The 27,345-nt window shown below is 42.6% G+C and overlaps 1 protein-coding gene across 20 annotated transcripts in view; it reads right to left on the bottom strand.

The window, feature by feature from the left end:
• Window positions 1–19,795, bottom strand: part of ankrd27 (ankyrin repeat domain 27 (VPS9 domain)) — a 45,752-nt gene extending 25,957 nt beyond the window's left edge. The window contains exons 1-24 of one of the 20 annotated variants that reach the window (XM_090217390.1): window positions 19,634–19,776; window positions 11,262–11,381; window positions 10,845–11,056; window positions 10,280–10,390; window positions 9,774–9,933; window positions 9,494–9,648; window positions 9,143–9,202; window positions 8,971–9,024; window positions 8,727–8,792; window positions 8,542–8,618; window positions 8,107–8,228; window positions 7,284–7,362; window positions 6,979–7,117; window positions 6,612–6,704; window positions 6,277–6,395; window positions 6,006–6,088; window positions 5,716–5,831; window positions 5,414–5,506; window positions 4,923–5,120; window positions 1,903–1,959; window positions 1,383–1,499; window positions 957–1,121; window positions 516–710; window positions 295–414 (exon numbers count right to left, since the gene is read on the bottom strand). In XM_090217390.1, coding sequence (XP_090073516.1) covers window positions 295–414; window positions 516–710; window positions 957–1,121; window positions 1,383–1,499; window positions 1,903–1,959; window positions 4,923–5,120; window positions 5,414–5,506; window positions 5,716–5,831; window positions 6,006–6,088; window positions 6,277–6,395; window positions 6,612–6,704; window positions 6,979–7,117; window positions 7,284–7,362; window positions 8,107–8,228; window positions 8,542–8,618; window positions 8,727–8,792; window positions 8,971–9,024; window positions 9,143–9,202; window positions 9,494–9,648; window position 9,774 — 2,109 coding nt within the window. In that variant the 5' untranslated portion in view covers window positions 9,775–9,933; window positions 10,280–10,390; window positions 10,845–11,056; window positions 11,262–11,381; window positions 19,634–19,776. Of the gene's footprint in view, window positions 1–294; window positions 415–515; window positions 714–956; window positions 1,122–1,382; window positions 1,500–1,902; window positions 1,960–4,922; window positions 5,121–5,413; window positions 5,507–5,715; window positions 5,832–6,005; window positions 6,089–6,276; window positions 6,396–6,611; window positions 6,705–6,978; window positions 7,118–7,283; window positions 7,363–8,106; window positions 8,229–8,541; window positions 8,619–8,726; window positions 8,793–8,970; window positions 9,025–9,142; window positions 9,203–9,493; window positions 9,649–9,773; window positions 9,934–10,279; window positions 10,391–10,844; window positions 11,057–11,261; window positions 11,382–19,633 lie in introns of all 20 variants that reach the window. The other 19 variants (XM_090217387.1, XM_090217293.1, XM_090217320.1 and 16 more) reach the window with 19 other exon arrangements.
• Between the last annotated feature and the right edge of the window lie 7,550 nt (window positions 19,796–27,345).

Here is a 27,345-nt window from a genome sequence, read left to right as displayed (position 1 = left end):
CCGCGGCAGGACCGTGTGTGTGTGGGTACCCGCGGCAGGACCGTGGGTGTGTGGGTACCTGCGGCAGGACCGTGGGTGTGTGGGTACCTGCGGCAGGACCGTGGGTGTGTGGGTACCTGCGGCAGGACCGTGGGTGTGTGGGTACCTGCGGCAGGACCGTGGGTGTGTGGGTACCTGCGGCAGGACGGTTGGTGTGTGTGGGTACCTGCGGCAGGACGGTGTGTGTGTGTGTGTGTTTACCTGCGGCAGGACGGTGTGTGTTTACCTGCGGCAGGACGGTGTGTGTGTGTTTACCTGTAGCAGGATGGTGGCTGTGTCCAGGTGACCTCTGAGGCAGGCGTGGATTAGAGGGGTGTTGCCATAGTGATCCTTCTTATTCAGCTTGGCGTTGCACTCCAGCAGTGATGTCACTACCTGAACATGATTAATGAGATGGGTGGGGTTTGAGCTTTTGGGACTATTCCATTTGTTCAGATGTGCCATGCAAGCTCAATCGAACACAGCTGAGTGCCCACCTGTATGTGGTTGTTCTGGCTGGCCAGGTGCAGTGGCGTGGCACTCTGGCTGTTGCGTGCGTCAACATTGGCCTCGTGGCGGCTGAACAGGGACACCAGGGCCGTGTGACCATGGAGCGCTGCCACGTGGAGAGGAGTGAAGCCATCCACACTACTGCTGTTCACACTCAGACCACTGGCCTGCAGGCACGCCAACTTCTGGTGTCAAACACACACACACAGAGGAAAATACAAAGAATAACATCATCAAGTTAACTAGGCAGCACTGCAGGAACATCATAAATCATCTCCTTTCAACATCTAACTTCCCATTCAACATAGCTTCAGTGCTTCCAGCCATGTGTCAAGTTTGCCGTGTGCTCACTGACATTGTCTATATATCAGAAAGGGGCTTGGCCAAGGAGTTGTAGTAGGAATGAAAGGCCAGGGTTGCTCCCTGACCTTCTGTGTTGGTCCACAGTGTGGACACTGGCACAGTGGGTGGCACAGTTCTGTCCAGGACGGCAGCCCTGCATGCTGCTCCTCTGGTTCCTCGTCCAACCACTCCAACAGGTACCGCACCATCTCTATGTCTCCATCTGCCACCGCACGAAGCAACTTCTCCACCTGTCAGTCAAGAGAGTGAGACTACATATTGGAACACCAGCCAGACCTTTACAAACTGGATTACAAATTACAAAGAGTCATCCCACAAAAACATGTTGGGTGAAAGCACCAAATATTAGCTTCCCTCAATATATAGAAAAATAGTGCATTTAATTTCTACTACATCCCTATTCCTTATCCCCTTAAATTAAGATGATGCTACTCCTCTCAGGCATTGCCAGGGTCAGTCCTGCCCAGGGGTCCTCAGTGCTCCCTTCTAACCTCTTTGTGTCGGACCCTGTCTCTGTCGGGTCTGGCCTCGGAGCTCTGGGAGGTGGTGCTGGAAACAGAGGAGCGGCGGCTGCTGCAGTCAGAGGCCTGGGGGGAACGGTTTGGGGACTGAGAGCGAGAGAGCACCGTCACTCAGCTGACCACACACACACACACAGTACAGCACGTTTCATAAACTAATCCCACGGAGGCTCAAGTGTCTGCGGGTTTTGGCTCTTCCATTGTCCTTAAATAATGAATTAAGGTCACTGATTAGTAAGGAACTTCCCTCACCTGGTTGTCTAAGTCTTAACCAAAAACAGTGGAATGAGTTTGACACCCAAGCACTACAAGCTGCTCCTAGCAGAGCAAGTGAAGAGATATATTTGGAAGAGTCTAGAGTAGAACTACAATATGTTGGTTAATGGTGTTCTAACAGGCTGGCTGCCTGGAGTAGAGCCATCATTGTATCTAATGAAATACTGTAGTTGCATCTCTTCTGTCACTTCCTAAGTGATGAAACCTGACTTACATCATTGTTCTCTCTTCTATGAGAGCCGTTGTGGGACAACTCCAATAGCGTTAGAATCTGCAAGACGCATAGACAAGTACACTTCAGTTACACACGCTCTATTTCTTATACAACCTTTTCACATTTCACTCTTGTTCAAAATCACAATAATACTGAATGACAAGGCAAATATATCACGCCAATCCTGTTGCTAGGCCATCCAGGAAGATTTTCTTCCTTAGAACAATTCCCACCCTTCTGTTAATACTTTTTCTGAATATATCTATTAATCTAACTAAAATGTTTAGTATGCCAAGCCGTATCTTTAACAGTAGAAAAGCCTGGCCGAGAGGGACCCCCCTTCGAGCCAATGACGAGTCTTTTGGATGTCAACATTCTAAAAAAATACATGTCATATACAGTGCCTTGCGAAAGTATTCGGCCCCCTTGAACTTTGCGACCTTTTGCCACATTTCAGGCTTCAAACAAAGATATAAAACTGTATTTTTTTGTGAAGAATCAACAACAAGTGGGACACAATCATGAAGTGGAACGACATTTATTGGATATTTCAAACTTTAACAAATCAAAAACTGAAAAATTGGGCGTGCAAAATTATTCAGCCCCTTTACTTTCTGTGCAGCAAACTCTCTCCAGAAGTTCAGTGAGGATCTCTGAATGATCCAATGTTGACCTAAATGACTAATGATGATAAATACAATCCACCTGTGTGTAATCAAGTCTCCGTATAAATGCACCTGCACTGTGATAGTCTCAGAGGTCCGTTAAAAGCGCAGAGAGCATCATGAAGAACAAAGAACACACCAGGCAGGTCCGAGATACTGTTGTGAAGAAGTTTAAAGCCGGATTTGGATACAAAAAGATTTCCCAAGCTTTAAACATCCCAAGGAGCACTGTGCAAGCAATAATATTGAAATGGAAGGAGTATCAGACCACTGCAAATCTACCAAGACCTGGCCGTCCCTCTAAACTTTCAGCTCATACAAGGAGAAGACTGATCAGAGATGCAGCCAAGAGGCCCATGATCACTCTGGATAAACTGCAGAGATCTACAGCTGAGGTGGGAGACTCTGTCCATAGGACAACAATCAGTCGTATATTGCACAAATCTGGCCTTTATGGAAGAGTGGCAAGAAGAAAGCCATTTCTTAAAGATATCCATAAAAAGTGTTGTTTAAAGTTTGCCACAAGCCACCTGGGAGACACACCAAACATGTGGAAGAAGGTGCTCTGGTCAGATGAAACCAAAATTGAACTTTTTGGCAACAATGCAAAACGTTATGTTTGGCGTAAAAGCAACACAGCTGAACACACCATCCCCACTGTCAAACATGGTGGTGGCAGCATCATGGTTTGGGCCTGCTTTTCTTCAGCAGGGACAGGGAAGATGGTTAAAATTCATGGGAAGATGGATGGAGCCAAATACAGGACCATTCTGGAAGAAAACCTGATGGAGTCTGCAAAAGACCTGAGACTGGGACGGAGATTTGTCTTCCAACAAGACAATGATCCAAAACATAAAGCAAAATCTACAATGGAATGGTTCAAAAATAAACATATCCAGGTGTTAGAATGGCCAAGTCAAAGTCCAGACCTGAATCCAATCGAGAATCTGTGGAAAGAACTGAAAACTGCTGTTCACAAATGCTCTCCATCCAACCTCACTGAGCTCGAGCTGTTTTGCAAGGAGGAATGGGAAAACATTTCAGTCTCTCGATGTGCAAAACTGATAGAGACATACCCCAAGCGACTTACAGCTGTAATCGCAGCAAAAGGTGGCGCTACAAAGTATTAACTTAAGGGGGCTGAATAATTTTGCACGCCCAATTTTTCAGTTTTTGATTTGTTAAAAAAGTTTGAAATATCCAATAAATGTCGTTCCACTTCATGATTGTGTCCCACTTGTTGTTGATTCTTCACAAAAAAATACAGTTTTATATCTTTATGTTTGAAGCCTGAAATGTGGCAAAAGGTCGCAAAGTTCAAGGGGGCCGAATACTTTCGCAAGGCACTGTATATACTACCTTCCAAAAGTTTGGGGTCACTTAGAAATGTCCTTGTTTTCCATGAAAACATGCATGAAATTAGTTCCAAAATGAATAGGAAATATAGTCAAGCTGTTGACAATGTTATAAATAATGATTTTTAATTGAAATAATAGTGTCCTTCAAACTTTGCTTCCATCAAAGAATCCTCCATTTGCAACAATTACAGCCTTGCAGACCTTTGGCATTCTAGTGGTCAATTTGTTGGGGTAATCTGAAGAGATTTCACACCATGCTTCCTGAAGCACCTCCCACAAGTTGGATGGGCACTTCTTACGTACCATACGGTCAAGCTGCTCTCACAACAGCTCAATAAAGTTGAGATCCGTTGACTGTGCTGGCCACTCCATTATAGACAGAATACCAGCTGACTGCTTCTTCCCTAAATAGTTCTTGCATAGTTTGGAGCTGTGCTTTGGGTCATTGTCCTGTTGTAGGAGGAAATTGGCTCTAATTAAGCACCGTCCACAGGGTATGGCATGGTGTAGCCTTCCTTCTTCAAGATCCCTTTTATCCTGCACAAATCTCCCACTTTAACAACCACCAAAGCACCGCCAGACCATCACATTGCCTCCACCATGCTTCACAGATGGCGTTAAGCACTCCTCCAGCATCTTTATTTTTTTTTCTGCGTCTCACGAATGTTCTTCTTTGTGATCCGAACACCTCAAACTTAGATTAGTCTATCCATAACACCAATTTCCAATCTCCACAGAAGGGTGGAGGCTGTTATAGCAGGAAAGGGGGGAACCAACTCCATATTAATGCACATGATTTAGGAATGAGATTTTCGATAAGCAGGTGTGCATTTACTTTTGGTCATGTAGTGTAGTTTCGATGGGACATCATCAGCTGTGCTGGATGACTGCCAGTGAAGGGGGGGGGGGGGGAATAAGATCCTCTAGTGTTAAAGTACCCATGTAGGAAGTGTGTTTCAGGCCGAGGCAGCTGTGACCAGGGGTCTCTACTCCTCACCTTAGAGTTGAGGGCACATTGTAGTGGAGAGTCGTTGACCTTGTTGTTGGTGGTGGTGCTGGCTCCGTTCTGCAGCAGCACCTCAATGATGCCCTCGTAGCCCCACCGGGCTGCGATGTGCAGGGGAGTGTCGCCTTTGTCATTCTGGATGTTCAGACGGCACACGTGCAGGTCGTAGTACACCAGGGCTTTAACACACTGAGACACGGATGGGATAACACTGTTAGACTGAGAACAATCTCCTCTGAACTACCATAGAGAAGACTGTCAATGCAGGGTGTCATCACCTGTAATCATCATCATCCATATACTTATTTAGGGCAGTATCAATACAGATACTGTGACTGCTATCCCATGTAATGTGACTGGTTACATTTCTTCAGCTTTATCACTCAGGTTACCACACAAAGTGGCACAGTCAAGGCTGTTGGAATAAACTGTGCATTTAAATCCAGATTTTAATTGGAGAGTGACTCCCCAAACTGACGTACATCCTCGTGTCCGTACATACAGGCCAGGTGCAGAGGAGTGTTGCCATTGTTATCCTGGGCACCGGAGTAAGCCTTATAGTGCAAGAGCAGCAGCTGGAGTACAGAGAGACAGATGGAGACAAACAGAATATGAGAAAAATATAAATATGTCAGGGACAATATACAGTTTGTAACAGAAGTATTATTTTTGAATCTTTAGTGTAGCTCTCCTAGCCTGGTTCAAGATATGTTTAGGAGTAGGCAAGGCAGCACTAACAGATCTGGGACCAGGCTATAGCCGTCCTGCTAGCGTCCTGGCTCACCGTGACTCGCTGGTAGCCCTTCTGGCAGGAGAGGTGAAGGGGTGAGAGGGCATGGTAGTCTGTGGCATTCACCAGAGCTCCCTTAGACACTAGCAGGTCGATCAACAGGGACTGACCTGCCACGGCAAAGACAGGCTTTTTATTTTATTTAGACAGTGGGAAATGAGGGAGAGAGATGGAAAGGGGTGAACAGTACAGAATGTGGCAGACCAGGAATCCCCTGTTGTGTGGCCTGGTGGCAGTTTTCTGGACAACTTTATGTACCTCTGAAACCTGTTGGTATCTCTTACCGCAGACAGCAGCGACGTGAAGTGGTGTGTATCCCCTGTCGTCTCGAGAGAAGGGCGTTATGATGGAGGGGTCATTCAGGCTCCTGTAAGCAGACAGAGTTGAAGAATAATCACATTTTTCAGTTTCTAAGCCATTAAATGGGCAGAAAGGGGAAATGATTGTTTCAGGTGAAAACCCGAGATGTAGTGAAAGAAATAACTTTTCCTACTGAGAATATATCATTTTTTATGACAGAGGAGTTGTGTGTGTGTGTATGGGAGCGGTACTCACCCAGAGAGACGGAGCTCACAGTGGTCACAGGAGCAGAGGGGGTGGCACCTCTTTACACCGTCACTCTGGTTCTCACTCAACACACGCTGGACCTCTACCTCGTTACCATTGGCTATGTGCTGCAGGATCCATCAATCCACACACAATCAGCAAAGATAAATAAAAATGGATCAACACACACAATTGAGTCAAAAAAAAAGAAAAAAGTGAATCAAACGTTTTCATATTAAAATGAAATGCTGAATGAAATTAGGTGTCCATCTGATGAATGAAGCATAACGTTATGCACAGTATAGCTTTCTCCCCTTCTTAAGGTCGGGGGACAGGGTTCTCACCTGAAACAGACAGTCTATGGGGGTAGCAGAGTTCTGGGAGAGCAGGTTTATCTTCTGGGTGAAATGCACTTTGTCATTCAGGTCCCCTAAGCCCTGCAAACCTCACACACAGCCATAGTCACTCACTCTGCACAGGGGAGTGTTTTTCTCAATATCATTTTTCAGTCATTATAGTGGCCTGCTATCACAGGAATTGCAGTGATAAGTTGGTGTATCTAAGTCAACAATGTGCTTGGATAGGATATCAGCTACAACAACGTATGTGCTTGTGGTGTATAAAGCCCCCTTCACAATATTGAGCCAAGCCAAGCAGGCCAGGACTAATGTCATGTAAACGACACCCTGTGTACTACTGTACTGCACTCACCACGCCTCCCTGGCTCAGGCCGAAGTTTCCCTGTCTGATGAACTCCACGGCGGCCTCAAACGACGTCAGGCAGTAGCTCAGCTCCTCCTTGGTGGAATTACAGAAATGGAAGTTCTTGATGTAGCTCAGGTTGGCCATCCTGGAAGAGTATGCTTGTTAGTTTAACATGGCTGTTAGTCATTAATTAATGAATATATTTAATTACTAGGTCCAAGTTATTCACTTATTCATTAAATGAGTAGTTAAAGTAGTCACCAGGCCCTTTAATGGTCAGTGGTATTACTAGGTTATAACTCCTTACTCACCAATTGGGGATTTCCGTCTTCACCAGTAAGTACAGAATCACAGACAGAAGGTCGTCTGCACACAGGGCCTCTAAACTAACTGCATATGGAGAAAAGGGAAATGAAAGAAGTTATTAAATGACTGTGGTTACGTCTAAGGTTCAGTGACTGTGTGAGGTTTACAACTAGAGCATACAGCAGGGAGAAATGGCTCTTCAAAATGAAGACATAAAACATCTTCATCCTACAAAACAGGAAAGTGTCCACACAGTCAGTGTAACCACTCAGACACTCTGCCTCTGTCCACATTTAGGCTTTAAATTGGTAAATTGGTTGTTTGGCCATCAGAAATTAGGAGCGGATTGCCGCACTCTGCAGAGACAGGGTCTGGTTGTTATGTGGCAAACAAGGTTGGATTTGCAAAACAAACTGGACATACACATTAGGGCCCTACAGTTTCTGTTCTGTGGACCGAGTGTACACACCAAGTTATTATATTACCAGGGAGGGAGTGAATAGAACAGACAACAAATCCTGATCTGGGTTACAATGACCAGCCTTGAAAGACTTGTAGGCTGCTTATAATAATGTCATGTCTACATAAAACATTGGTAAATCAGCTTTTTATGCATTTTATGCATTTCTGGATGAAAGCAAACATTTTATTTGATGATATAACAATCAGCCCATTGACAGTGGAATGCAAATGTGCCTTTAAAATGGAATTCGTCCCATTTGTGATGGTTCCATGCAAGTCTGTAACACTGTGTAAACTGCTGCCGATGTGACATGAAATGGCATAGGTAGGATGGACAGAGACAGACATAAAAAAACAGACACATACCCGAGTGGCTGGGGGACTGCATGATTGTGAGAGACACCTTCCTGAGGCAGAGCAGTTTGTGTAGAGGAGAGGTGCAGCGGTTCAACTGGCTCAGCTCCCTCTTGGCCCGAGGGATATTTATACTGTAGGAGGAGACATAACATGGAAGTACAACAGGATAAGTTAATATTGATACTGTACGAGAGTGGAAAGACAAACATACTCCTATAGTCTATAGACACAACAACAGTAGTGGTGAAATGACCTGATAGGGATCTACTGCTATAAACCTGCTTGACATTATGGAGATCAATATGGTGTCAGTTCAATTTTGTTTGTGTTGTATGCAGACGTGTTTTTTGGCCAGCACAGAATTATAATGTGATGTGCATCACGTTATTGAGTTGTAATCATAAAAAGCAGAAATTAAAAGAGACCACGTGGAAAGAAAACAACCTAAATTCAGATTTGACCCCAAAGTCTTTCTGCTGCAGGTCCTGCAGGCCTCTGGTGGTTTTGTTGAAGGCAGAATCCTGTTGGAACAGTGACAATAAAACATAGATATTAACCTTCACTGCATGGGAATTCTGGGCCTATAAATGACAGCATTATCAAATACTGTATAGTATTTATTTACATACCTGGCTGGCTTCAAGAGTCCCCACAAAATTAAAGATGAAATCATGGATACCATGATGTATATACATCTAAAAAGAGAAAAAATATTTACTGACAACTTTACATAAAAATATATCATTATAGCATCACACAACAGAATTTCACTGAGGACCAGAATGAAGAAACAGTCCAAAAAGCACCTAAAGAAGCAGCAGACATGTCAAATTTGAAAGTCAGTGTGAGGGATGACGACTAGGATAGAACTACCTCAACCGCCTGTTTGAGGAGAGTCATCTGGAGCTCCTGTTTGACCAGCAATTTCTGAAAGGAGGTTTAACAAATCAGCTTTACTTCTCAGGATTGTGTCCAATACGCATGAAAGAGTAGAAAATTATTTGAAAATGGGTTTTGTTTTTGCGTAGCAAAACATGCTACTCACCAGGCGCGAGTCTCTCAACAGGCACTGAAGACATTTAGTATAAAGAGAATTCACAGAGTCCTGAGGGGAGAGCACAGTTCCATGTTAAAGCAGTAGGTCACAGCAGAAGTCATATAACATCTATAGCATACAATATATTAGTGTACATTACTATAGTATAGCCATTTCATATTATACATTAGTGTGTCATATTACTTTACACCGAGTGTACAAAACATTATGAACGCCTTCCTAATATTGAGTTGTACCCCTTTTGCCCTCAGAACAGCCTCAATTGGTCGGGGCATAGACTCTACATGGTGTCGAAAGCAGTCTAGCGTCAGATAGGTGTTGTTTAGGGTCAGTACTTACGATGTGGTGTCGCAGTCCCTTCTTTTCCTGCTCCTTAAATGAGTGGCAAAAGCTGCTGATGAACTTGTCCAGTTTCTCAACATGGCGGCCCAGGAACTCCCTGACATCCTCCACATTCTTCAGATAGTACGGGGCTGGGCTGGGGGCCACCTCCACTGTGAGAGAAAATAGGGAGAGAAGAAAGGTGAGAGTGAGATGGTGGCTGTATCTGATTCAATATGGACTAAACCATACACTAAGTGAATAAACTTTTGTCACTTTGGAGGATAGCAGTACTTACTACCTGGGCTTTGGTTGGTGTCAATGGGCCTGGCGATACACAGGATACTGTAGCTCTGCTCCTTCTCATTGTAGAAGGTCTCCTCAAACAGGATGGGCACATTGGCTGGGGCCTGGAACCCTAAGCCCAGTCTCACCAAGCTGTCCTGGATGGTCAGCTCCTATCAGACAGGACAAAAACACACAGGTAGTATCGTTGACCAAGATGTCTTAACCAAGAACGTTCTGCTTTATAGCGGCTGTTTACAATCAACTAAATGGGTATATAGCAGTGAAGGCTGCTGAGAGGAGGACTGCTCATAGTAATGGCTGGAACAGAGCAAATGTAATGAAACATGTGTTTAATGCATTTGACACCATTCCACTCTAGCCTTTACCACAAGCCTGTCCTCCCCAATTAAGGTGCCACCAACCTCCTGTGGTATAGAGAAAATGAAACTGGATGATATTTTGTGTAGTTGCACCAATGATACAACAGGAACTGTAACGTTGGCAGATGGATCTTACCTTCCCATCCACAGTCTGATACCCTTCTCCAGATGGGTGTAAAACGTAGGTTTCAAACTGGGATGCTGTGTATGCACTAAGGGTTATGCTTCCACAGCACGGCACCAAAACCTGGGGCACAACCACACCATCATCAACAAGGGTAATCAACAATGCTTCTCGTGACTGACAGAATGGATTCATCAAAAGGTTTTATTGGTGAAGTACCCACAATAAAAAGCACCTGAGCCGACTGTAAAAAATGCTACTTCACATTTAAGACAGTAGCATTTATTTCTCTGGTACGGCCTACCACCCACATGCGATTCAACACCTATGACAGTAGTGTCTGCATGAGCTTTCTCTCACCCCCGCTCCTTCCCTCACTGTAGGTGGTGGTTACTAGACAGAGCTCTCCTTTGAGAACTTCCCAGAACACTAACAGTGGTGAGTCATAGTAATGGTCCAGATATTATCCTCTTGATATTCCTTTGCTAACCACCAAGTAGGCTGAGAACCTTCTAAGTGGCCATTTTCTACAAATGGCAAGCGAAAACTATTTTCCAAAGCAATAACATGGCCTCACGTCAACTATGAAAAATGTACTCTTTTCCTTTATGTTCTTCTTCTCTCTGCATAAATGGATGCTCTCGTGTCCTACATCTCAACCAAGCAGCTGACTTGCCATAAAGAGAATCTTCAGCCTGTGTGGTACCAAAGTGTCCTGCATTTTCTGGACAGTCGCACTGGCCTAGCCCCATATGTTGAACCTTTACATGGTTTGATTCTGGTCCAAGTCTACACACAGCTCACAAAGAAGAAATGTCACTCTTAAATCCTGCATTTTCAGACAGAGGGGAGTAGTGCATTATAGCTGGAATATTTACTGTATATGATCATGCAAGCCTGAACACGATAGTTTTATTCTGCTGAGCTTGGTAACATACACAATATAAAAAGGGCTGAGTACTATAGTATGGCCCCACAGCTGTCCGTCACTCACAATGCCATGTAGCTCTGCCACTCTGCTGCACAGGTCGGGTCTCTGCTTCTCCAGTGCCAGGTAAAAAGGGTTCTTCAGGAGGTTCTCATCATACACAGCCATAAGGATCTGGATCTCTGGCTCCAGGGGGGAGGAAAAGAGGGACAGTTAACAGTAAATATGGTAGGAGGGAAGGATTCCATATTAGGTGGCTTTGTCTGTCTGACAATTACAACAACAAAAAATGCTTTCATATTGCTCCATAAGGACGAAGACTCAGCCCAGGCTGGACAGAGAACATGTTAGAGTTGTTGACATGAAGTAGCCTAGGTAAGAGCTAAGTGGCTGGTTAGCTAGGGGTTTAGTCCACCAGCCAAATCTCTGTCGAACATGCAGTATATGTTGGCTATTTATGGTAGCAATTAGCCTGGGGACGAGGTTAAGGGTTTGCCAAAGACGACAAACAGCTGCTTCTGTCTAGGTCCAGAGAGAGTCCTCTTTCCTGAAGCGTCTGAAACCACAACAGGAACAACAAGAATATTGTTCCTGTCTCCAGGGTTGCTCTCCTCCTCCCTCTCCCTAGCCAGCTGCCTCTCAGCTGAGCTCGTTAACATTCTCGGAAATTACATTACAAAAGCTGGTTCCCCACATAAGTGCATCTCCAGGGCCAGAGATTCTGTATGTGTATATGACATGTTTAGAAGAACTTCATGAAACATCAACCTTTATTAAAGCAGTCAGTCTCTCAGAGACACACAGCAGGAAGGATCGAACCAACAGGTTGTTAAGGGCTCAATGCAGCATTCTCTCTCGCTCTCAATATCAAAACATTTCTGGGTAACAATTAAGTAACTTACTTTATTATACATAAATAGCTTCTTAGCAAGAGCACTTTCGAGCAAGAATTTAGCTATGACTGTCTTGAAGTGGTCTGAGTGGGGAGGGAAAACTTAAAACAAGTCATTATTGGCAGAGAGGTTGTGTCTATTGACTAATTTACCAAAAAGTGATGTCACCAGGAAGGGCAAAACTCCATCCCACCAAAAAAAGGTTGGCCTGAAATCTTTATTTTCAAACAGCTCTAACACTAAAAGGGCATCAGCATCTTCACAAATTCACAGTATTCCAACCTCAATGTAGAAATAAATAAATAAATAAATAAATAAATACAAAATCACATTTGACTGCACCAAGCCTCATCTCCTGTTGAAACTATTAAAAAAAAGATGAGATTTAGCCAGGTCATATGATGCCGTGGCATCACATCTTCCCTTATGTCTCCTTCTGATATAAAACTCCAAACATTCCATTGGAACATCATAAATACATAATGTGAGCATCATCCCCAAAATGGAGAACACCTGAATATGAAATCCATTTAAAGTCTCATCATCTGATAGAATAGATCAGGCTACTCACTTGTTTGCACCGAGTAAAGCGGACTTGAGATGCTGAGCTCAACATAATTTCTACGAATCGCAGGAAAGATAGTAGATCAGCAGTAGCTCAGGCTCAGTGTGAAGACAGGAGCACTATCAACTTCCACCCTCATCTCTCTGTGTGCTCCCTGCCTGGTAGGCTATCAGATAGACGCTGCCCGATGGCCTGAAACCCTGAAGAATGTGCCGTGTGACCTGTCTGCAGGGTCTGAACCAGCCTGGTTTGTGGAAAACTTCCTTCACACTTGTGGCCAGTGAACTGCACGGCTCATAAGCATAAAGACACATCTGTTTTCTTCAAAATAATGGACAAAGTATTTTCCTTCATCTGACCTTTCATGCTGTTTGGTCAAGCTATACCGTATATCTATATTACATTGAGACATCTTCTGATGGAAGTCCTTTTGTCTACTATATACACTATACCGTGCATTTGGAAAGTCAAAACTGCTCCAGCTCCTTCAAGTTGGATGGGTTCCGCTAGTGTACAGCATTCTAAGTCATACCACAGATTCGCAATCCAATTGAGGTCTGGGCTTTGACTAGGCCATTCCAAGACATGTAAATGTTTCCCCTTAAACAACGCAAGTGTTGCTTTAGCAGTATGCTTAGGTTCATTGTCCTGCTGGAAGGTGAACCTCCGTCCCAGTCTCAAATCTCTCGACAAACAGGTTTCCCCCAAGAATTTCCCTGTATTTAGCACCATCCATCATTCCTTCAATTCTGACCAGTTTCCCAGTCCCTGCCAATGAAAAATGTCTCCACAGCATGATGCTGCCACCACGCTTCACTGTGGGGATGGTTTTCTCGGGGTGATGAGCGGTATTGGGTTTGCGCCAGACATAGCATTTTCCTTCATGGCCAAAAAGCTACATTTTAGTCTCATCTGACCAGAGTACCTTCTTCCATATGTTTGGGGAGTCTTCCACATGCCTTTTGGCCAACACCAAACGTGTTTACTTATTTTTTTCTTTAAGCAATGGCTTTTTTCTGACCACTCTTCCATAAAGCCCAGCTCTGTGACGTGTACGGCTTAAAGTGGTCCTATGGACAGATTCTCCACAGCGGAGATCGGAGCTTTGCAGCTCCTTCAAGGTTATCTTTGGTCTCTTTGTTGCCTCTGATGAATGCCCTCCTTGCCTGGTCCGTGAGTTTTGGTGGGTGGCCTTCTCCTGGCAGGTTTGTTGTGGTGCCATATTCTTTCCATTTTTTAATAATGGATTTTAAAATTGGTGCTCCGTGGAATGTTCAAAGTTTTATTTTTTTATAACCCAACCCTGATCTGTACTTCTCCAAAACGTTGTCCCTGACCTGTTTGGAGAGGTCCTTGGTCTTCATGGTGCCACTTGATTGGTGGTGCCCCTTGCTTAGTGTTATTGCAGACTCTGGGGCCTTTCAGAACAGGTGTGTTCACATATACACAGATCATGTGACACTTAGATTGCACACAGATTGACTTTAATTATGTGACAGAAAGGTAATTTGGTTGCACCAGATCTTATTTAGGGGCTTCATAGCAAAGGGGGTGAAGACACATGCATAACACTTTTTCATTTTTTCTTTTAAAAACAAGTTATTTTATTCAGTTCACTTCACCAATTTGGACTATTTTGTGTATGTCCATTACATGAAATCCAGATAAATGTAAACTTACAGGTTGTAATGCAACAAAATAGGAAAAAACACAAAGGGGGTGAATACCTTTGCAAGGCACTGTACCCATCTATATAAAAAAAGGTCCCAAAGTTGACAGTGCATGTCAGAGCTATTTGCAAGCCACGAGGTCGAAGGAATTGTCCGTAGCGCTCCGAGATAGGATTGTGTCGAGGCACAGATCCGGGGAAGGGTACCAAAATATTTCTGCAGAATTGAAGGTCCCCAAGAACACAATGGCCTCCATCATTCTTAAATGGAAGAAGTTTGGAACCACCTAGACTCTTCCTAGAGCTGGCCGCCTGGCCAAACTGAGGGGCGAATCAGCGGAGAAGGGCCTTGGTCAGGGAAGTGACCAAGAACCCGATGGTCACACTGACAGAGCTCCAGAGCTCTTCTGTGGAGATGGGAGAACCTTCTAGAAGGACACCCATCTCTGTAGCACCAATCAGGCCTTTATGGTAGAGTGGCCAGACGGAAGCCACTCCTCAGTAAAAGGCACGACAGCACGCTTAAGATTTTTTTCTAAAAGACTCTCAGACCATGAGAAACAGGATTCAGGACCTCAGACTGGGGCGAAGGTTCACCTTCCAACAGGACAACGACCATAAGCACACAGCCAAGACAACGCAGGAGTGGCTTCGGGACAAGTCCCTGAATGTCCTTTAGTGGCCCAGCCAGATCCCAGACTTGAACCCAATGGAACATCTCTGGACAGACCTGACATTAGCTGTATAAAAAATAAAAATAATTTTGCTTTATCATTATAGGGCATGGTGTGTAGATGGATGAAGGAAAAAACATAAGGCTGTAACATAACAAAATGTGGAAAAAGTCAAGGGATCTGAATATTTTTCAAATGCACTGTTTATACAAAGGTATGTGGACAACCCTTCAAAATTAGGGCATTCAGCTATTTCCGCCACACTGTTGCTGACAGGTGTATACAATCGAGTACAGCCATGAAGTCTCCATAGACAAACATTTACCGTAGAATGGCCTCACTGAACTGTCATAGGATGCCACCTTTCCAACAAGTCAGTTTGTCAAATTTCTTCCCCATTAGAGCTTCCCCAGTCAACTGTAAGTGCAGTTATTGTGAAGTAGAAACATCTAGGCGCAACAACGGCTCAGCCGCGAAGTGGTAGGCCACCCAAGCTCACAGAACCGTACCGCTGAGTGCTGAAGCGCATTAAAAAAAAGAATTTGTCCAACACTCACTACTGAGTTCCAAACTGCCTCTGGAAGCAATGTCAGCACAATAACTGTTCGTTGAGAGCGTCATGAAATGGGTTTCCATGGCCGAGCATCCGCACACACAAGCCTAAGATCACCACGCGCAATGCCAAGCGTCAGCTGGTGTGGAGTAAAGCTTGCCGCCATTGTACTCTGGAGCAGTGGAAAACTGTTCTCAGGAGTGATGAATCACACTTCACCATCTGGCAGTGCGATGGACGAATCTGGGTTTGGCGGATGCCAGGAGAACACTACCGGCCAGAATGCAGTGCCAACTGTAAAGTTTGTTGGAGGAGGAATAATGGTCTGCGGCGGTTTTTCATGGTTCAGTCTAGGCACCTTACATCCAGTGAAGGGAAGTCAACACTACAGCATACACTGACATGCTATACAAGTCTGTGCTTCCAACTTTGTGGCATTTTGGGGAAGGGCCTTTACAGTTTCAGCATAACAATTCCCCTGCGCACAAAGCGAGGGCCATATACAAAATGGTTTGTCAAGATTGGTGTGGAAGAACTTGACAGGCCCACACAGATCCCTGACCTCATCCACCTTAAGGATGAATTGGAACGCTAACTGCGAGCCAGGCCTAATAGCCCAACCTCACTAATGCTCGTGGCTGAATGGAATCAAGTCCCCAAAGCATGTTCCAACATCTAGTGGAAAGCCTTCTTAGAGCAGTGGAGGCTTTTAAACAATAGCAGCAGAGGGACCAACTCCATATTAATGCCCATAATTTAGGAATGAGATGTTAGAAGAGCATGTGTCCACATACTTTGTCATGTAGTGTACATCGATTTCACACGGTTGTCAGCGTATAGTACTTCTCTGTTAAAAACAGACTGACCTCTAGCCAGTAAAGAACAATTGGATCACCTAATTTGAAGAGGCACCCTGAACACTTTCCTGAAGACAACACTTGTCTAACTTTCTTGCCTTTGTTTTGACTAGCTCTAGAATAAACAGAGTTAAAAATAGCAACATCCTGTCTAAGGCCTGTTTTACGTTAGTAGTCTATTGGATTAGACTTATCGTGCCAGATCTCATCTTGATAACAAGTGCCTTCAACCTGTTTTATCTATAATGAAAGACACTTGTGAGAACAGTCAAGTACACTTTACAAATAGACTGGAGGCAATCCCATGCCTGGCTACCAGAAATGACGAATGTTGGAGACAAAACATAGGCCAGCCTAAACAATAAAGTCCTAGGGAAATGATACCAAGTGGAGCACATAACCAGGTTGGTCCACTACCTAAGGCGACGTTACAATAGAAGGTCCCATGTTGTAACACACTGATCAATAGACTCCTTCAAGACGAGCAGTAACAATGATTACAATTCAAACAAGAAGGTTTTAAAAACGTACTGATTCAATTGCACTTGAAATGAATAGGCCCATCATTTCCTCTGCCAAAGCTATGGCAATGTTTGCAGAGTTGGACTCTGGATTTAATTCCCCAACACAGCTAACATCCATCCTGTTGTTTCCATGGAAAGAAGTGTACCCAGGCGAAAGCACAAGCACATACGTCGACAACATAGGCCTATCATAGATTACTGGAGTAAATTTGAAACATTGTGTCAGCCCCAAAGTTAACTGAAATGGACACTGCATCGTATGATCATGTGCTTGTCCAACAGAAAAAAATAAATGCAATTGATTTAATGTACTAGGCTAATTTAGAGTTCACTCATTTAGTATCCCATGGATAACAAGCCAAAACTGTATACAATTTGATGTCCCCACAAATCAGATTTCATGGACAACAGTCTTAAAATGTGCTCATCAAAGGCACTGTAAAACCATGGCGTCTTGAATGCATAGGCTTGCCGGTATGATGCATAACTGACTTCATGGTCAGGAATAGAGCTTACCAGCTTATAAAAAACAGAAATTAGTTACCTCTGGTTTGTAAGGCCATTCCATTCAGCCAGCGGAGTTCGCCGTCCATCACGTAGACAGGATGAAACTCTCCGGAATAGAAAGGTGGAGGTGTGTGGTTCATGATGCTGTGATTGTGGTAACATACAGGAACTCAAGTCCTTCGGTTTTCCCGATCTGGAATACCTCACCATCAAATGCAGACTGCATTACCTCCCAAAATAATTTTATTCGGTCATCGTCACTGCCATGTATATTCCCCAACAAGCAGACACCCAGACAGCTCAAGGAACTACACTAGACTTTGTACAAACTGGAAAACGCATATCTTGAGGCTGCATTTATAGTAGCTGGGGACTTTAATAAAATAAACATGGGGAAAATGCTAACAAAATGTTATCAAACATATCTCCTGTACTACACGCAAATCAAAGACTCTGGATCATTGCTACTCTACCTTCCGGGATGACAAGTCCCTCCTTGGGCCAGTAACTGAAAAGTAACTGGCCAGTAACTGAAAAGTTTGCAGGTTTGAAAACCTGAGCCAACACGGTGAAAAATATGTCCATGTGCCCTTGAGCAAGGCACTTAACCCCAATTTTCTCCAGGGCGGCCATACTACTATGGCTGACCCTGTACAACAATACATTTCACTGTACCTATCTGGTATATGTGACAAAGCATTGTTTATTTTTGCTCCTCCCCAACTATAGGCAGAAACTTAAGCAGGAATCACCCGTGGTAAGCACTGTTCAATGTTAGTCTGACCAATCGGAATCTATGCTTCAAGATTGTTTTGATCACGAGGACTGGGAAATGTTCGGGTAGTTCATCAGGACATGCATAGAGGATGTTGTTTCCACTGTATCATCATGAAATGCTTTGAGAGGTTAGTTAAGGATCATATCATCTCCACCTTACCCGACACCCTAAACCCACTACAATTTGCATACCACACCAACTAATCCACGGACAATACAATCACCATTGCACCCCCAGGGGCACAATAGTGCACAGGTTGAAAAATTCCAGGAATTAGGTTACATTATAGATATATATACTGCAAAATTACACTTGATATATTGCAGGTAAGGGGTGTCATGTGTTTGCAATTTTCAGGCTGTAAGAGACAGTCAAAGTTCAATATCATACAAATACTTGCTTTGGAAGTGGACAAAAATATGGCCTGGAACAATGCTCACAAGACAGCATTGAAATCCATAATAGCTGGCCAGATTAGGGGGCACAAATTACTCTAGCAATGTAAGCAATGTTCTGTCAATTGGACATCGATCATTCCCTGCAAATAGAGACTTAGTAAGTGGACTGCACAAGCTACATGGGCAGAGGTTTCAGTGCCAGGTTTTTGTATTCTTAACTACATTAAAACACGTTAGCTAGCCCAAGATGTACTCTTAAAAAGAAGCCTACCGTTACTCCTTAATTTAACGTATGCTATGTACAAATGTAGACTGGCAGCCAAAACAGACAAATAAAATAAAATGTTATTGGCCACATACAAATATTTAGTAGATGTAATTGCGTGTGTAACGAAATGCTTGTATACTTCATCTAAAACGTGAATAGATTTTCAATTGTGAAACTTTCCTACAAAAATAAATAAAGCAATTTGTTCAGATCACATCAAAAATAACTTAACAAAATGAAACACTTAAAACACTGTTTTAACGGGTTTATCACAGTTGCAGCTGACATTTTTCAGTGACAAGTTTCTGGCGGCCTTCTTCCGTTACACAGGTGTTCGGAGCACGCTAGATATCACAGATGGCCTCTCTTTCGTAAACACAACCCATAACATGGCGATATGGCTGTGTGGCAACACTAACCATATACAATGGTGTATCAATTTAACCTTTTGTTTTCATAAAATAATTTATTGGTGATATGAAATATCCTTATGCTTCCAAAACCGTACCGCAAGCAATGCGTGTACATGTTCAGACCGAGCATCAGGGCTTTTAACAAAACTCCCCCGCACAGAAGACGCATTCGTCCAATGATTTGTGTTAATGGAACTGAGTCATGATCAAAGGATAACACGCTGCTTATCTTTCAGCTATCTAGCTGCAGTGGTTAGCTAGCTAGCTCACAGCAACAACGACGTCGGCTTGCATTTAACGTTACATTCATACAACACACAATATGTCCATCTAACTTACCTCTATTTGCTAAACCCCGAGGAATTGCATTCCAAAATGCTCTTCTTCAAAAGACTTGCAGTAAACATAAGTCACCATCTGATCCACCGATGTCTGTCAACACTAACACCAGTCTCTACTATTCTGAAAGCAGCAATAAAGGTGACGTCACTATCGTAATGAGGAACGCTTCCAAATTAAAGCCCATATTTCAATCCATTGCATGGTTAACTCATTCAAAATATATATTTTAATCAACATCGATATGCATTGTGTTTGTAAGCAAATGCAAGAATGAATTTATATATATTTTTTAATTATTTAGCCCACTCCTGAAAAATAAAATGTTAAAACTGGTATGTTGATAATATTGGGATTATAAGGAAAAAATATATTGTGTTGATGTAAAAGTGGGGTTTGGAGTACTCGGTATGGTCTGTAGATATGTTGTAATTTCATGGGGCAGTGAAAAATACGACGTGTTGTTGACCGTTTACTACACACATTTTACTACACCCAAATTCAGCATGTCTTTGTAAGGGGACTCTTATTTTGAGATAAAACAAATCCGCGATCGTGATGCCAGCATCATATCCTGCTGCATTGAGAACGGTAATCCCTCATTTGATGAGGGAAATAAACCCGAGTTCGGTTTTGTCAACCAATCAGGTGAAGGTTCGCCGATTTACAGCAAACCAATCCCGCTAATCCGGGACAAATTGTTCAACGGCCTGGCTCAAATCATCAACCGAAAGGATGACACTCCACTGCGCATAATGAAGCCAAGTTACACTGTAAATCAACATACAGTATAATACTAAAGAAGCCTCTACTGCTCTCTAACACGTTATTGAACTTGATTTGCAGAATAACATAGGTTTAAGTGTTTCTTTCACAGTGTAATGTAATAAAATGTTGCAATGTCAGTGTGCAATCGGGATACTTAAATGTGTACGTGACCCTTTACTCTTTTCTTATCCATCACTTATTCAAAAAGGGCTGAGATTTGTATTTTATATTCTAACATGAAACAGGGCTTTAAATCAGCAACACAGTGAAAGTTTTGGCCTCAATTGCATAGGCGCTGGGAACCACTGGGAGCAAATGTCACAGGTCCCCTACCTACCCGTGGTAAACAATTAGTTTGTAATAGAGGGCCCTTTCAATATATTTCAAATGGGCCCAAATTAGGCATGTACAGTACCTTCAGAAACTATTTACATCCCTTGACTATTTTCACATTTTAGAGTGACAGCCTGAATTTCAAATATATTTTATTTAGATTGTGTCACTGGCCTACACACAATACCCCAAAATTTCAGTGGAATTGTTATTTTTTATTTTTTTACAAATGAATACAAATCTGAAATGTTTTGAGTCAATAAGTATTCAACCCTTTTGTTCTTGCAAGCATACATACATTCAGGTGTAACATTTTGCCTAACTTACAAATTGCATGGGTTCATTCTGTGCAATAAGTGTTTAACATGATTTTTGAATTACTCCCTCATCTCTGTACCCCACATATACAGATAATTGTAAGGTCCCTCAGACCAGCAGTGAATTTCAAACAGAGGTTTTCCAATGCCTCGCAAAGGTCACCTATTGGTAGATGGGTAAATATTTTTAAAAAGCAGACATTGAATAGCTCTTTGAGCATGGTGAAGTAATTCATTACACTTTGGATGGTGTATAAATACACCCAGCCAATACAAAGATACAGGCGTTCTTCCTAACTCAGTTGCCGGAGAGGAAGGAAACCACTCAGTGACTAAAACAGTTAAGAGTTTATTGGCTGTGATAGGAGAAAACTGAGGATGGATCAACTACATTGTAGTTACACCACAATACTAACCTAATTGACAAAGTGAAAAGGAGGAAGTCGGCACATGTTTGGGGCATATCCAACACACTTCATATTTTCAAGCATGGTGGTGGCTGCATCATATTATAGGTAGGGAGTGTTTTAGGATAAAAGGAAACAAAATAAAGTTAAGCACAGGCAAAAATCGTAGAGGAAAACCTGGTTCAGTCTGCTTTCCAACAGACACTGGGAGACAAATTCACCTTTCAGCAAGACAACAACCTAAAACGAAAGACTGGGTATACACCGGAGTTGCTTACCAAGACGACATTGAATGTGCCGGAGTGGTCTAGTTACAGTTGACTAAAATAGTCTTGAAATTCTAACACCCCTGAGTCAATACTTATGTAAATGAGATCTGTATTTAATTTTCAATCGATTAACAAAACATAAAATAAAAAATAAAGTGTTTTAACTTTGTCTTTATGAAAAAAAATTGATTTAATAAATTTTTAATTCAGGCTGTTACAACAAAATGCAAAATAAGTCAAGGAAATATGAACACTATATCAGACTTACACTGCCACCTGCTGATAAAGGTACAATGTTGAAATGTGTGTTAGTGAAAAGAGGAAGTAGGAAAGCAGCTATTAGATTTTGAAGCATGTCCATTCATGAGAGCCCACCAATGTTTACCGACCATACCCCGTTCACCTCTTTACAGCTATTGTAATGAGTAGAAATGTTACATGTTTGGTGTTCCAGTAGTTACTAGGGTGATCCAGTTCTAAGTGTAATAAACAAATTATAACAGGGAAATTCAAGAAACAAAGAACTTTAATTTAACCAAAAAAACAAAGCTTTACATGGATTTTGAGACAAAAAAATAAACAATATGATACATGTTAATTGACAAGATCACACAAGCTACATGGGTATAGGTTTGCGTGATAGATTTTTGCCAGAACATCAGCGCCCTCTTCAAAATTTAACAAATGCCTCTTCAGTAATCAACAAATGCCTCATTAGTAATCAAATATGGCCATTCTGTGAAAAGGTGAGACTCTCACAAACAAAGGCCTCACAAGACTCCTCTGAAGGTCCCCCCAGGACCAGTTCAAACATTGAAAGGAAGTATATACACAGTCGTGGCCAAGGGTTTTGAGAATTACACAAATATAAATTTTAGAAGTCTGCTGCATCAGTTTGCATGATGGCAATTTGCATATACTCCAGAATGCTATGAAGAGTGATCAGATGAATTGCAATTAATTGCAAAGTCCCTCTTTGCTATGCAAATGAACTGAATCCCCCAAAAACATTTCCACTGCATTTCAGCCCTGCCACAAAAGGACCAGCTGACATGTCAGTGATTCTCTGATTAACACAGGTGTGAGTGTTGACGAGGCTGGAGATCCCTCTGTCATGCTGGTTGAGTTCAAACTGGAAGCTTCAAAAGGAGGGTGGTGCTTGGAATCATTGTTCTTCTTCCTCTGTCAACCATTGTTACCTGCAAGGAAACACGTGCCGTCATCATAGCGTTGCACAAAAAGGGCTTCACAGGCAAGAATATTGCTGACGGTAAGATTGCACCTAAATAAATCATCTTTCGCATCATCAAGAACTTCAAGAAGAGCGGTTCAATTGTTGTGAAGGCTTCAGGGTGCAAAAAAATTCCAGCAAGCTCCAGGACCGTGTACTAAAGTCGATTCAGCTGCGGGATCGGCGCACCACCAGTACAGAGCTTGCTCAGGAATAGCAACAGGCAGGTGTGAGTGCATCTGCACGCACAGTGAGGCAAAGACTTTGAGGGACAGACTGATATTCTGCAAAAGGTACAGGGATTGGACTGCTGAGGACTGGGGTAAAGTCATTTACTCTGATGAATCCCCTTTACGATTGTTTGGGGCATCCAGAAAAAAAGCTTGTCTGGAGAAGACAAGGTGAGCGCTACCATCAGTCCTGTGTCATGCCAACAGTAAAGCATCCTGAGACCATTCATGTGTGGGGTTGCTTCTCAGCCTAGGGAGTGGGCTCACTCACAATTTTGCCTAAGAACAGCCATGAATAAAGAAAGGTACCAACACATCCTCTGAGAGCAACTTCTCCAAACGATCCAGGAACAGTTTGGTGACGAACAACGCCTTTTCCAGCATGATGGAGCACTTTGCCATAAAGCAAAAGTGATAACTAAGTAGCTCGGGGAACAAAACATCGATATTTTGGGTCCATGGCCAGGAAACTCCCAGACCTTAATCCCATTGAGAACTTGTGGTCGATCCTCAACAGGCGGGTGGACAAACAAACAACCCACAAATTCTGACAAACTCCAAGCATTGATTATGCAAGAATGGGCTGCCATCAGTCAGGATGTGGCCCAGGAGTTAATTGACAGCATGCCAGGGCAGATTGCAGAGGTCTTGAAAAAGAAGGGTCAACACTGCAAATATTGACTCTTTGCAGCAACTTCATGTAATTGTCAATAAAAGCCTTTGACACTTCTGAAATGGTTGTAATTATATTTCATAGTAACATCTGACAAAAATATCTAGACACTGAAGCAGCAAACTTTGTGAAAATTAATGTGTCATTCAAAACTTTTGGCCACGACTATGTTAACAGTTCAGTGCCAGAAATAAGGGGTTAAATACATGGACAAATAAAACATTTTCCTGATCTTTCTTATACTGTAGCTCTCAGATATAGGACAGACACTTAAGAACAAACTTCCTTTAAACATTTTTTTGGGGGGGATATCCATTGTTCCATGTAGTTGATCTGTTATTCAATTTCTTTTGCATGGGCTAATAGCAGCAAAGCCAAATAAATTGTTTTTTCATATATTTTTTTTGATACTTCAAGGGCTCTTAAAATTCTAAATCAAATTGCAAAATGATGCTTGGTATGACCTTCTTTAAATAATTCTATATAGTTTAGCAGACCCCCCCCCCCCCCCCCCCCCCACACCTTACACAGGGCTTAGACTGTAACAGGTGAAACTGAGTTTAACCAACAAAAAACAGAATCCATATGAAGGAAATCCGTTGTAAATCCCAAATTAGAAAATAACATTTGTTTCTTTCCCTGTAAGCAGTCTATGGACAAGGTATGACAGCAATCCAAGATTTAGTTTCCTTGGCACCGTTTTCAAATGGTAATGTTTTAGCATTTGTGGCACAAATCCCATTCAAGTCATAGTACTTATATTAGCCTTTTTTATGGCACATTACGTCCAAATCATCCTAAATTATCAAACATTGATTGCGCAGCTCAACTAATTTACTTAGATGATTTTGACCAGATGCACTAAAAATGCTAATTTAGGTACCATGACTTGCAGGGGATTTGTGCCACAAATGCAAAAATGAAAGCACTTTTTACAACAAGTGCTTCACAGTGACACAGTCTAATCCTCCAAAGAACAAGCAGAAGCACAGAGGCAAGGAAAAACGCCCAGATGGAAGAAACCTTGAGAGGAATCAAACTATGGCAAAAACACTAACAGAGCCATCTTTTAAAGCTGCCATCAGCAGTTGAAACAAAATGTAAGCCTCACCAGTTTTGATAAAATGCTGAGGAATGGGCATGGAAAAATGCAACTTCAAATTCATAGAGCTATTGATGCAAGGACTGACCAGCCATGATATTCAAATTATAGTTTAAGCATGTTTTGAGGTTATATAAATATTTACATTTACTTTGTGAACAAACATTGGAGGAAAACAAGCTTATATTTTGGGTTCTGATGGGGTACAACAGTTGAACTAAGCTCATAAGGGATTTATAAGTTATATTCTTCAAGAATCAATGGGTACATATATTTAAGTCCAAAAATGGATGTAGCAACTGCAGATTGGATGAACTAACCCTTTAAAATGGTCAATCTACATGCTTGGGTGAAATTAATCTACAATGGCTGCGTTTATACAGGCAGACCAATTTAGTTTAATGCACAATTACAGTGCATTCAGAAAGTATTCAGACCCCTTGACTTTTTCCACATTTTGTTACGTTACAGCCTTATTCTAAAATTGTATGGACTTTTTTTTTTCTTTCTCTTCTTCTTTCTTCAGCCACTCAGTCAAAAAGGCACCTGACAGCCCGCTTGGAGTTTACCAAAAGGCACCTAAAGGACTCTGACCATGAGAAACAAGATTCTCTGGTCTGATGAAACTAAGATTGAACTCTTTGGCCTGAATGCCAAGCATCACGTCTGGAGGAAACCTGGCCACCAACCCTACGGTGAAGCATGGTGGTGGCTTCATCATACTGTGGGGATGTTTTTCAGCGGCAGGGACAGGGAGACTAGTCAGGATCGAGGGAAAGAGGAACGGAGCAAAGTGCAGAGAGATCCTTGATGAAAACCTGCTCCAGAGCACTGAGGACTTCAGGCTGGGGCGAAGGTTCACCTTCCAACAGGACAACGACCCTAAGCACACAGCCAAGACAACACAGGAGTGGCTTTGGGAGAAGTCTGAATGTCCTTGAGTTGCCCAGCCAGAGCCTGGACTTGAACACAATCTAACATCTCTGGAGAGACCTGAAAATAGCTGTGCAGCGAGCGACCCCCCCCCCCAAAAAAAATAATCTCCGTTATTTTACCAGGTAAGTTGACTGAGAACACATTCTCATTTACAGCAACAACTGGGGAATTGTTACAGGGGAGAGGAGGATGAATGAGCTCAAGAAAACCTTGAGTATAATACAACGTCAATCGTTCTATACCTCTCTGAAGTGACAGCATCCACGATAATCCATTGTTTACTTTTGCTACAGCTAACTTGATTAGATAAACTATACATTTAATTTAGAGAAATTCCAAGTGTTTACATTTTTTTACTACACAACCCACTCCACACTTCGTAAGGGTGTTTACATATTTAGCTTGGAACGTCATTGTACTGCTGAAAGGTTCATTTCTAGCATAGAAGACTGTCAATAATGTAAACAAACAATGTATAGCTTGGATGTCATGGACTGGTCCTCTCAGTTGGTAGAGCATGTCTCTTGCAACACCAGGATAGTTGGTTCAATTCCTAGGACCACTCATACGTAAAATAATGACGCACGAAGCATGCATGACTACGTCGCTGTGGATAAAAGCGTCTGGTAAATGGCATATATACTGTTAGTCCTTGCACCTTGAACGCAGGCTATGAATTTGAGGGGTTACATTTTACTAGCCCCATCCCTCAGCTGTATGCCAAAACAAGTGACAGGGCAGCAAGTAGACACATGTCAAGTAGACACATGCTTGAAAACAATGACTGTTTTCTTGAAATTGAACGTAACTTAAACCTATAACAAAACTGATTCGCGTTTTAGCCAACAACTATGTGTGAAAACGCTTATTGTAATTGTCCAGTCAAAATCTCACTTAAAAGTTCAGTTAACTCTTACCCAAATAATTTTGTTAACTCATCCTATACTCATGTGGCCAAAGCATAAATTGGAGGGGGGGGGACACTTCAGACAGTTTCAGAAACGCCTTCCATTTCTTCATAGAGGATGATGAGCTGGCCAATTAGCAGTCTACTTGCTTGAATATTTTTTATGATGGGTAAACGCCCACACCATTCTTTTGTTGAGGTACGCCCACACCATTCTTTTGTTGAGGTACGCCCACACCATTCTGTTGTTGAGGTACGCCCACACCATTCTTTTGTTGAGGTACGCCCACACCATTCTGTTGTTGAGGTACGCCCACATCATTCTAACACAGGAAAGCTGCTTTTTAACATAGTTTTTTTTTAAACTTCAGGATTTTAGCAATGAGGCCCTTTATCTACTTCCCCAGAGTCATATGAACTGGAGGATATCATTGTTATATCTGTGTCCAGCATGAAGGAAGTTAAAGGGTGTTTCGCAAGCCAATTCTAACTAGCGTTAACACAATGACTGGACGTCATGGGTATCTGCTAGTTTGTCA

Source organism: Oncorhynchus mykiss, chromosome 2 (assembly GCF_057628025.1).
Source record: "Oncorhynchus mykiss isolate SJ-2025 chromosome 2, ASM5762802v1, whole genome shotgun sequence".
In the NCBI taxonomy this organism is placed as follows: domain Eukaryota; kingdom Metazoa; phylum Chordata; class Actinopteri; order Salmoniformes; family Salmonidae; genus Oncorhynchus; species Oncorhynchus mykiss.
The sequence above is the reverse complement of the archived record's forward strand: the minus strand, read 5'-3'. Positions and strand labels throughout refer to the sequence as shown.